The 12,470-nt window shown below is 37.4% G+C and overlaps 1 protein-coding gene across 1 annotated transcript; it reads right to left on the reverse strand.

Moving 5' to 3' along the window:
- Positions 1–417: 417 nt before the first annotated feature.
- On the reverse strand, positions 418–10,733 carry LOC149004220 (putative GPI-anchored protein At1g61900). Its single transcript, XM_089168259.1, has 8 exons — positions 9,957–10,733; positions 7,094–7,273; positions 6,400–7,005; positions 4,950–5,192; positions 4,801–4,812; positions 3,543–3,686; positions 3,099–3,143; positions 418–756 (listed from the first exon to the last, which is right to left on the reverse strand). Exons 1-8 carry the CDS (start codon positions 10,015–10,017, stop codon positions 686–688), a joined length of 1,362 nt encoding a protein of 453 aa, XP_089024385.1. The 5' UTR covers positions 10,018–10,733; the 3' UTR covers positions 418–685.
- Between the last annotated feature and the right edge of the window lie 1,737 nt (positions 10,734–12,470).

The raw sequence follows: 12,470 nt of genomic DNA on the forward strand, positions 1-12,470 counted from the left end.
TTTGTAGAGATCTGCATGATCCATTTCAATCCACCTTAATATGACATTGTTCATCATAGATCAAATTCAAGATATGAAAACAGTCAAGAAAAGATCCATATGAATCAATTGTATTCTTCCCCAAAAAGGCAAATAATTAGGGTTCTTTTCTCCTTCCCCCCCCCCCCCCCCTTTTTTAGTAATCAAAATCAGTTCTACAATCTGTTTTTCATGTTTAGACTACTGTCTGAGATGATGAATAGCTCATACATATACTGATGTTTTCTCAAATAATAACTCCCAAGAGAAAAAGGAAAAACAAAAGGCTGCTGCATTTGAGACAACCCCCGATGATTTACAGCCGAATCTTAAAAGTAATAATTACAACATAAACTCTACTTCCCCTACCCCTTGTCACCCAAGAACCCCCCCCCCCCACCTTTTTTTCTCTTCCTAGAATATCTTTACATGAATTTTTATTGCATCTAATTAGGGTTCTTTTTTCTTCCCAAGAATCATGAAACAATTATACCCTGCTACAAAAAATTGAGACAAGCTTCCGATTGTGATTCTTCTCGCTTCCAGTGATGTGGTTCAACGAGATCTCTCACTGCATTTCAGTCATCCCATGGTGGACTCTAGTTTCGCATAACGGATATATAATCCATCACCACAATTAGAGAAGCAAAAAGGGCTGAACTGAAAATTAAAAGGGTGCCATCAGAACCAGTACGAAGATGAGCAACCAAGGTAACATCAAGCCTTCTTGGCAGGGACCTGAAAACAAGCATTGCAGCATGTAGGTTAGTGTGCTACCCAGCTGGCCTTGAAGAGATGCAATCACTCAAGTTTATCATATGAATCAGCAAAGCAATGAAGCCTTGAAAGAAATAATTAAATGGATATTGTGAACTCCAAGAAATCTATCTGATTCTTAGAACATAATAGTTAGCTGAGAAAAGATCATCCACAGACTTCAAAGCTAATCACCATTCACCACCACCAGCCTCCAAAAAAAATAAGGGTATATTTATTGAATAACAGAACAAAATTAACAGCCCCACATCCTTATCTTGTTTCTTACAATCATCTTCAAGTCCTCTATTGTGACAACCTTGCCCAAGTTAAAATCAGATAAACCAAATGAAGCTATTGACCCCATGAATTCTATGCTAATCCCATTAACTAAATGAACCCAGTTATAAATATATCCAGGACGAGATCACAAACAGATCCTCCCATATTTGACTGGATTCATGCTTTACATTTCCTTGTATTGTGCTGATGAACGTGTTTCTTAATATTGTATTGGCCTCCTGCTTTGTCCTTAATCTTAGTAGGTGGTTCATCTGTGCATTTATCAATGCAGCTGTTAGTCTGAATTGACATACCAATTTATTCGCATAAGCAAATATGCATGAACCTGTGATTGGTCTGCTATTAAGATGGTAATAGTTTCATTCCTACATGTATGAACCTGTGGTTGCTCTGCTAAGAACATAATAGTTTTACCCTAGGCAGGTATAATGAAAGTTTTAGGTGAGCCTAAATTTTTTTTTTTTACCATCAGAGGTTTTTTATTACTTCAAATTCAATTAATCAAACACTTGAGACAAATATAAGAACACAGATGAGGGTAATAAATAATACATTCACAGTGATTCCTCATGGTCCTCTGCAATAATGTATGGTATGAAAAAAGAGATGGTCAACATTTCATGAATTAAGGTCTGCCAAGAGAGGTTTGATATAATGTGAATAAACCAGGGAATGCCAAGGAACAAGAACCACGTGTGAAAATAGCAATGGTTCTTCATCCGTGCCTTGAATAATCAGCAGGGAAATGCGAGACAAATGTAAGTTAACAAGGATCAGAGGTCACAGCCATGACCTCCACCTTCTGTATATTATGATATTATCCTTCTTTTGACCACAGATTTGTGCACACGGAAGGCATGGTTCAAGCTGGCCTCGAGCACAATAATGCACCATTTGCCATCAAATTAGTCTAGCTTACCGCTTTTCATAAAGTTTATCAGATGCAACAAATTGAACTATTTGAAACATTTAATAGGAAGCCAGGTGGTATGAATACAAACAAAAGGAAAAGAGTTGCTCCGAGTACAAGCTGGTGGTGGACAAGGTATATGTTAACTCCAATCTGGGTAAAATGGTTCTTAGACAGAAAAGGTAGTAGACTAATTGATGCAGAATTCTAGCAAGAAGAGAGGATGGGCTTGTTGTTTTGAATCTGGTCATCCTTATTAGGCCCAATTGAATCTATGCTTTTGCTTGGTTTAAGTTAGGATTAGCTTGAGGTTTCAATGGTTATATGGGCAATCAACATTTAATGCCATGTGTTTTGTTGTAATGTGCCAATTCTGCAAGTCCAAGCATTAGGCATTTAGGTCCTATGTGGGATTAAGTAAATAGAGGGCAGACTTTGATGCAATGGTAAGGTTGCTCCATCATGATCAAGTGGTGATGGGTATGAGTCTGGAAACAGCCTCTAAGCCTTGCAGTGGCAGGAGCCTTGTCCACTGTGTATATCCTATTTGATTTAAGTAATCACTTTCTATTATCGTAATAGATTTAACTGCTAAGTCATTAGCAACTTACCATTTATTATTTTAGTTTTGCCTCCTTTTTGTGTTGTAGAAAACTACATACAGGGAGATGCCATTCATGGAGTAGTAAGCTACTTAATAGCAAAGAATAGCTCTTCTTGTACTACATGCTTTAAATACAAGAGAAAGGATACTCTACCAACTAACAAATTGCTCGCAATAAAGCATAAGTGTTGGAAGAAAGACAGTAAATTTCCGAAAATAAAAACAAATAGAAAAGGGCAACTTAGCAAATCCTGCAAAGACACTAAAGCCACCGAGCTCCAAAAGAGTTAAAAAGAATGTGATCATGTGCATTTGTGGTTGCGTGGCAGGTATTTGGAGTGGGGTGGTAATCAAGGAGATTTTCTACAAGGATAATGTGAAAGCAAGTCATTGATTTTTCCAATAAGGATCTCTTGCCATATCTAGTTTTATTTCAGAGTTAATTAAACAACATTCTAAATATCTCAAAACCAAACTACACAAAGAAATATCAATTATTCTGCTTACCACTTTGTCCTGATGTAGCAGCTGGAAGTGCTGGGATCTTGATTGCTGCAGGTCCAAGGTTTAAACTATTGTCAGGTTTGCAAAAAAAAGAATTACATAAAAACAAGTGGAGCATCTTTTGCATGGGATCTCCCCTAGGTTGGCATGCACGAGACATACAAAGAATTCGAACCCCCAGTAGGGACGGTCCAACTAATGCATTACCTTAATGCCAAAATAGATGATCAGATGTTTTGAAACATCTCACCCATGCCATGTTTTTCAGAGCTTTATAAGATCACGGCCATTTGAAAGGGAAGGGTCAGGGTCTCGTACCTTCTTCAAGACCATGGCCCCACACCAACAAATCATATAAGAATAACGTGCAGAGGAAACTACTCTTAACTGAAAAAGGACTTAATATTATAAAGACACAGTTTAAGGAAATAAAGCAGTCAAACATACTTTTTTTGCAGGAAGAAGTTGGTAATTGAGATGCGGAGGGCCACGGAGCTGCAATGTTATCATTCAGATCACAAAGGAAACTGACACCTGCAGACTGGTCATATGTTACATCTGAGGGCAAGCTTGGCAGAAGGCACCCAGATTCTGTAGGAAGGGAGAAATTGGATGAAGAAGACGAGTAAAAGGCACCCCTTAAAAAAAAACTCCGAAAGACATCCGTTCAAACTTTTAAGATGCATGCAAATAATTATAGCACAATAGTAAACTGTCACTTCAACAGCACCCCCACTAGAATGGGAGAGTTATAAATCATATTTTTATTCAGTATTGCTAATTAATGTGGACCTGCAGTCTGTAGACACATCTGAATGTACTAAGAAAATTATGTCTCAAATGAAAGAGGGGGGGGGGGGGGGGTGGACCTTTCCTATTCATTAAAACAATCAATAACACAATAGGATTGAATGTGAAAACGTTTATAACATTTCAAACCAAGCCCCTCAAATAAGAATCTTTAACAGATTGTGATTTTTACAGAAAAGGAAAGGCTAGGATGGTCTTTTGGTGTGGAGTGGTGCCCAAGTCAAGGAGGTAAGCACCAGTTGGAGTTCAGATTTGTTTCCTTTTTGGTGAATTTTTTTTCTTATTTTTGCTCACTAGCTGGAATGTAATTTGATTAGAAAGGTAGGGGATCTCATCTATTTTGGGAAACTCTACCAGGGTTGTAATTGTATAAGGACTAGTGTGAATAAGATGAGGCATGGACTCTCATTGAGTTGCCTCCGTTCTTGCTCTCCTTCTCCCATCGTCTCTCTCTCTTCTCATCGTCTTCTTCTTCCCCTCTCGCTCTAAAACCTTGACCAGCAAGGTCCTCACATATGGTAGGTCCTAATAGTCACAAGAATTATCCGTGCAATATGGTGAGTCTCTTTGACAAACTTATGCAGTATGGTACATTTCTACGAGAGGAAGAAACCGAATTGGGACATTCTATCATTTGATCATCTTTCACAAATTTTTTCTTATAAAATTTTCGAAATCTAAAAGCTAAGAAGTGGAGGTTTATAAGAAAAGCAGTATCCTTGGATACAGGAAAAACATAAAACAATTAAATAAAAAATAAAATAAAAATAAAAATAAAAAAATAAAAAAAAGATTAAGACAGTGAAGACTGATATTGTTCAGAGAAGGGAAGCATTTGCAGATAAATGAGTTAATAAAATAGTATATCCAAAAGCATCTGATTGATATGTATTACCTTGTGATGTAACTGATGTGCCATTGCAGATTCCCCATATCCCAATCAAGAAATGACAAAGAAAAGATGAATCAGTATCAGTATCTAATTATGAGTGGTCAACAGTTTAGAACATAACAGAAATATAGATATTTCCAGAGTACACCAACCTTGGAGAGAAAAGCTTTTGAGTGTTATGTGACAAAGGCTATAGACATTTTTAGTAACATTAGCCTTCTGTAACTTCATGCCAAGCAAAGCAGCACAGTTTAGAGCTTGTAAGTTTGTAATAAAACTCTGCTGCAAGTGAGAGACGTAACTCTCCATGACACTGCAGCAAGCAGTCCGATTACTCATCTCACTCTCACAATCTTTGGCAACATGTCTTGTGTCAGGGAAAACCAATGGGCACACTGAAGCAAAGGAAATGTTTGTTGAGAAATAAGATTTTAGTTTAGATGTAGAAATGGATGGAAAGAATAAGCATAGATCTCAAAAATCAGTACTTCTCATCAAATACTAACCAAACCAAGGGATACTTTTTAGACAGAGAAAAGGTCATGCTTGGCAAGTGCTTACTTGATGAGTGCTAGGTCATCGGTTCAAGTCTTGGAAAATGATCTCTAGAAACAGGGGGTAAGACTGCAAGTATGGCTATTTCAGACCCCACTAAGGTACAGTCTTTTTTCAAAATGAAGAACCCAAATGTCTACCAATGGTGTCACCCAAAATATGGTATACATGCATAGGATTGGTCCTTGGACCCTTTACATCAAAATTCCATGATCAAATGTCATAAACATTCATCCAATAACACCACCAAGAGCACCCATTCCCTCTGACCAAACCAAGTCTACTGTCACAAGATGTGGTACTGGGGATGCCAGAGGTACTGTAGTTTTTGTTCTGGAAAATCCAGCACATATCCCATACAAAATCCATCAGTAACCAGACCAACTTCCCTGAGACCTCATTTGTTTAGATGTGAAGTACCTGAAGTTACAAAATTAAAACAAAAACAAAAACAAAACCTAGGTTCTGAATTGATAATCAAGAACAATTGTATATAAAGGGAAAATTACATATAGACCCTGTGTTTGCAATCAATTACATCTACTACCCCTGGAAAAAATTTAATTACAACTACCCTCCTACTGTTAAGAATTGAAAGTTATAAATGGACAGCTCTACTGAAGCAGTTAGGAGGCATTTGTAATTGATTTTTTTTAGGGGTAGTAGATGTAATTGATTGCAAACACAAGGAGGTCTATATGTAATTTGCTCAAAAAAATACATAGATGGAATTAAATCTAACCATTTCACAAGAAAATTTTAATGATACTGAATGCAAATAAACTAACATTTAGTCACCATATTTAATATTTTGTTATCTAAACAATTCTTCTGGGCAATGATCACAAAAAATTCTATTTTCATTTTCCTTCTAGTTTTACTTCACTTCTCCTCGGTAACTAAATGGGACCTAGGAGACAATCTCCACTATAAATAACAAAATCTCCTGCTCCTAATATCATTAAGACCAGAACCGATTAAACAGTGTGATATTGTAAAGAAATTTTCTTATGCTCCAAAAGAAAAAAGGCCACTTTCCCAGCTTACCTTTATTCACATTACAGCTAGAGAGTCCCCTAAGAATTTTCTTTGAAGCAGAAGGTTCAAGTCTACTGGAAAGCCATCGCATGACAATGCCTTTGCAATCATCGATCTTGGATGAGTTTCCAGGTAAAAGATTATCTCCATTCATCCTTGACAGACCATAATTTTTAAAAGCAATTCTGCTGGCTGCTTCAGATATTGCGTTCTGGCACTTTTGGCTGCAACACTCATTCACAGGGTCAATTTTTTCACAAGCAGCCAAAAGACTAGATGAATCCACAATGCTCTCAAACTCATTAACATTTTCAACAGGGCATGAGGCTTCAGTTAAGTCAACTGGCTGAATTGAACATATCTTTTGTAGATTTGAATTTGCACCCTGACCTGCAAGGATCTGCACAACATCTGAGAGACAGTGATTAGCATGGGCCATATCCAAGGCCAGCATCCCAGAATCTTTCCCTGATTGCCCGATAAGAATCACTAGAGTGGCTTCTAACTGTGGACAACATATCACATTAGCCAGAAAAGGAGCAAAGGAAGAGGAACAATCAACTGCAGTCGTGCTCATCATGCTTTCAGCAGCGGAAAAGTTTAACGTACAAAGCCCTGCAATTCAAAACCAAAGTCAAAGTGTTGCAATGGTGGAAAGCCCCTAGAATCAAATATGCAATACAGAAAATTAAATGAAAAACACCTGATAATTTTGGCACAGTGTTATTTGTGTAAGGAACCAACGGCGATGGTGCTATCTGAGGAATATAGGGTTGAGGGGCCTGACGTGGGGCAATAGTGGGCAGAAGAGCATTTCCTCTCCTCTCTTCTAACAAAGAACCTTTTCCATGCTCCAACGCAATGCAGTTAGGTTCACAGAAACCTGAGTCAGCCAGTATACATAATCATCAGCATAGGGGATGCCATGCTAATAATATTCACTTTATGCATTATGTCTGACCGTTTGGAGTGTGAACAGGTGCCAAATTCTTCTAGCACCTCATAATGTTGTTTGAAAGCAATGTCATGAAGCACAATAAGTAATGATGAGAAGATTTTCAAGGGACAAACAACATAGTGATCACGTGGACCTTTAGATGCCCCTGTATGTAGAAGTATTTAATCCAGATTGAAGGATATAGAAGAACTAGGCTAGGCAGACCTAAGATAATCTTGGGAGAAGTGGTGAGAAAAGATGCGCATAGAATAGGCCTTGTATCTAGTATGAACTCAAATGGAGCTGATTGAAAGTTAAAGATCCACATAGCCAACCCCATTTTGCTGGGACAAGGCTTATTGTTGTTGAAACCGCTTAGCATGAGGAAGGTCAGATGCTGCTAAACACAGAAGCCTTGTGCACTAGGCATGACTTGAAAAGAAAAGAAAAACAGGCGCTGCTTAATATGCAGATAAAAAAACAGCAGCAGAAGACACTGATAAATCTTATAGCTACTAACACCTCAGAGCAATGTGTATTTTGTTTCATTTGTACTCACTAAGTGTACTCTTTTTTTGGGGGGGTGAATAAAGAATTATATTAAAAGCAACCAAAAGGAAATACAAAGAGAAATGGGGGGAGAAGGAGGGAGAGAACACCGGGAGGGGGGGCAACAGCCAGTCAAGAGAGGACTGGATAGGGAAGGTGAGTCTCCAAGAGCTAATAATTAACCTATTTCTTGGAGAGTTAGTAACAAGGGAGTGGGAAAAGAGAATAATCTAGAAGAAACATCAAAATGGATGGCATTCCAAATCCCATCTCGGGATTGGGATTTGGAAGTCCATCTCCTCATGTTGCGTTTCCACCTCAAATGGTGGATGGTAGCGGCAAAGACAAGCTTATCAACTTGGTCGCGTATCGAGGAGCCAAAGTAGCTTCTCAGGATCCAATTCCAATCACGGGAAAACCCAAAAGAGCGTCTCGATCTAGGCCATATAGAGGCAAGGGCTAAGGACCATATGGAGCGGGAAGAGGGGCAAGAGAAAAAAAGGTGGTCAAGGTCCTCCGAGCCATTCCAACAAAGCTTACCAAGTGTATTCTTATTGGTGCCAAAAAATACAATACATCCTATTTAAAGAGGTAGAAGGTAAACTTTCTATAACCTCATACAGGAATCTAGGTCTTAGTAGTTCCCACAACTACATGTTTCAATTTGTACTCTTCTAATAACAAACCCTACAAGCATTAAAGCTCAAACACTTTGATGGCTTAAATAAATACCAGTAACATTTCCTAACTGTAGAGTAAACCGTTAGTAAACACCAATTATAAATGAAATTCAAAGGGGAGAAAAATAATCTCTCCACTGCCATGATATAGAACTTTCACTCATGTTCAAATTGAAAGAAAAACAATTAACAATCAAAAATCTGAAAGTGCACCAAATATGAATCCAGAATGTGCTTTGTATTTGCAGGGTGGATGTGCTAGACTGGCGCACCTAAGTGCAAGAAAGCAGCCACATATTTATGAAATCTAGATTATCCCAATTTTTATTTGACTCTTATTTGGCAATCAAAAGGACCATACATAAGAAAGCTTAGAATGCAGTATGTCTAGGATATTGCAAGTAAGGAAGCCACCCTCTGGTCACTTGCTTACTAAAAACAGATGTATCTGAACTCTTCTGTGAATCATATGTACAAGTTCAATCAAATCAAGTACTAAGTAATTTAAAGGTTTTCAGGAGTCTTGATTTGTTCATGGTTTGAACAGTTGTTGTTTTTAGGTGACGAAAGGGTGAAAAGGAATTGGTAATGGTTGCTAGTACTCTCCACACATGGACACTTGGTAATAAAAAAATTTCTTTTTTTTTTTGGTAGGACATTTGGTAAAATAAATATCAAGCAAATATAACAATGATATATTTTTTCCATGATAGCCAAAAAACTGTTGACACCTAAACCAAGATTTAGATCATTAACCGTAATTTGATTCAGATTTCTAACATAATAGTCAAGAACTGATATTCAGTTCCAGGCAAGCAGAAACAGCTACCCGCCCAGGTTTGAAATGAAAAACACCAGCATCCTTGAAGCAATGCTGCTTTTCAAGGAAAACATCTATGGTAAACAGGAAGGGTGGAAAACCCTCAACTAGTAAGTACCCTTCAACTGAATGTTTTGAAACATCGATGAAAAACGCTTAAAACGCAAACCCTAGCACCATCAACCTTGAAGCAATGCTACGTCGTCTTGAACAGGATAGTCAAGTTAAGACAGCCTAAGAAGCCATGAACCGTTTAATGACTTCAAATCCACCCAAATAAACGATTCCGAAAGTGTAAGAAGCAACCCAAGAAAGAAAAGTCCCAATGAATTCCCAAACCAGTTGCTCAACTACAAATAAAAAAAATGGAACTCAAAAGCAACCAAAACTGAAAACCCCAAACACATCGAATTAAAAGACTCAACTCGCCAAATCTAGAATTTGGCAGATAAAATCAGCAAAGCACAAACAAAGCTCCGTAACTTGACCCCAAATGATGCAACCCAGATAAAATTAGGAAATTTGAATGAACAGCGAAAACCCAGTGAATAAACATAAAAGATGGGTAGTAAATACTCACAGAGGAGCATAAGAAACAAGCTAAGAACTTGAAGATTGAGCTGGAGAGACGTCCTTCTCATGTCTGCAATTTTTTGATACCCGCACCAAGAAAATAGAAGTCGAGGAAGGAAGAGATCAACCCAGAAAGAGAAAATAACAGTTAAGAAAATGGTTATGAGCCTATGAGGTACCAGTCAGAAACAGCAAGCAAGCCCTGAAGACATTAGAAGATTGAAGAGGTTAAGTAGTGATTTTGACAGTAATGATAGTGGTGGTGAAGATGCGAGTGAGCTTAAACGCCATGAATGAGCTTTGTATGACTGTCACTAGCGGGGCCAAAAGTAGTTTGTGCAATAGCTGTCCTTATTCCTTCGAAGGAATGGTCCCACTCCACACCACACAAAATAAGTGGGTTTTAGCTCAACGCCATCAATTCTCTGAATCGTGTTTATAGCATCTACACTCCACAGTCTTCACTCCTCACTTCTCTGTGCTTGCAGGACCCCACAGGCCATAAGCATAGTTCACTCCAGAATGGCTGGAACCCAACTCAGTTCTTCAGTTTCCACTGGTTCTCAATTCACACATGTACACCTTTCACAGTTCCACACGTGCCAATCAATTGAAGGTTGCTTGTGGTGGTTAATCTGTGCTCCCTTATAGAATGACACTAACAAGAAAAATTAGTACTGACAGCAGTGGGAGTCAAAATGACAAAACCCAGATCCCAGACCTCCCTGGATTAAATAAATGGAAAGGGAAATCTGTAGTAGTTTCTGGCATTTTTCTGGATCAGACTAAGAAATACTTCTTCATTAGATCTTATGTTTTTCTTTTAAAGCTCTACTTAGGTTTTTCCCACCTTGGATTTAAGAAGTTGCAGATTGGTAGGTATGGTGGGTATACCAGCCAAATACTGCAGAGCCTCATCTTTGGTTGGAATCTCCTCTGGGCCATTGATTGGGACATCTGCAAGGCTATATGATAGTGTGTTTTAATTGCGAAACAACCAAGTAGTCCTGTATTTTATGAGTTTCTGCATTCTTAATGCTGTGTTTTAAATACTCAACTGAATGATATGGTGTTCAAATCACTTCAAGATATTGTCTCAGATCTGCCCTCCATGCAGAATCATCTAGTACATTGAGAATGAATATATATTCAATTAGCTTTCGAGTCCAGCATTTACACAACATTGTGGTGGGATGTGATTGAGTTTTTCTTTTGCAAAGCATCAAATTTACAAATTTTCCTCTGTACCCAAAAAACAAAATTTACAAATTTTCCTTTCGCGGCAAATTTTGGCTTATGATCTTGACCTTTGGAACTTACTGTTTAAATTTCAGTCTTCTGTCGTTAGCCAAAGACCACTAACTCTTCAGCCGATCTCCTAGCTTCTTAGGTAACTCGAGAATTTTATTTTCACCCAGAAATTAAGAAAAAATGTTGAGAATTCTCTTCTCACTTCAGTCTTTTGTGGGTCCTTGTGTTGGAATCCTTGTTCTTTCCACAAAGACAACATTGGGCCTTTTGTTTAATCTCAATGAAAACTCAGCGCGTGTAGATGGAAAAGAAAAGATTTATGCTTCACATTTAAAGGGGTTGAGATGCTTGCACTTTGAAGCAAAGTATAAAAGCTGTTATTATCATGGATGCAAAAAGAATTTTGGAAGTCATCAGTTGTATAGAAGTAAGTGAAAACTGAAAAGTGAGCCTTTTTACTTTTTGAGGTCTAAATTTGATGGATGTTTCTACCATGAGATATATCACTTTTGCTTCATTGTAGCGGCAGCATATATGCACCCAACAACTGGATGGGCAGCTGTATTATTACCATAATCTGAGCCTTTTAATTCAACGAACTCAGATGTTGGATGGATACACGGCTGGATGCAGGTGCAGCCGTTGCACTCAAGCAAAGCCCGAGATAAATAGCATAATATATTCAAGGGTAAATATCACTTACCTCCCCTCTTAGCTGGACAAATAGCACTTACACCCCCTCTTAGTTGGATAATATCACTTGCCTCCCCTCTTACTTAGTAAACATATCAAACACCTCCCCTCTATTGACTTTCTCATTAATATTTAACTTTTACCGTTAAATATTTTTCAAAAACCCCAAACTACCCTTGGCTAAAAATATTTTTTATTTTAAACCCTAAATTATCATAATTACCCTAACAGTTAAAATATTAAATTACCCTCAATTAAAATAATTGTTAAAAAATCAAAACAGCATAATTAAAACCCAAATTATCTTTAATTGTTAAAAACCAACATACCTTTTTTTTTTTAAATAAATTTATCAAACAATTAGAAAAACCCAAAAATAGTAGTACGTGTTTAATTTTATCAACATACCTTTTTTTTTTTTAATTGCATTTTTAAATTTACTTGATAGTAGATTAGTAGTACGTGTTTTTTAATTGTTTCATTCAATTAAAAAAAAAAAAAAAAAACGGTATGTTGGGCTTTTAATAATTAAAGATAATTTGATTTTTAACTATGGTGTTTTGGTTTATAATAATTA

Source organism: Hakea prostrata, chromosome 9, assembly GCF_041222555.1.
Source record: "Hakea prostrata isolate BN-2017 chromosome 9, UWA_Hpros_2, whole genome shotgun sequence".
In the NCBI taxonomy this organism is placed as follows: Eukaryota; Viridiplantae; Streptophyta; class Magnoliopsida; order Proteales; family Proteaceae; genus Hakea; species Hakea prostrata.

Coding starts and splice junctions, on each gene's coding strand:
- LOC149004220 (XM_089168259.1), bottom strand. CDS start 10,017: ATGAGAAGGACGTCTCTCCAGCTCAATCTTCAAGTTCTTAGCTTGTTT. Junction 7,006..7,093: donor CACTGTGCCAAAATTATCAG/GTGTTTTTCATT, acceptor TTTGAATTGCAG/GGCTTTGTACGTTAAACTTT. Junction 3,144..3,542: donor AACTTCTTCCTGCAAAAAAA/GTATGTTTGACT, acceptor TTGGACCTGCAG/CAATCAAGATCCCAGCACTT.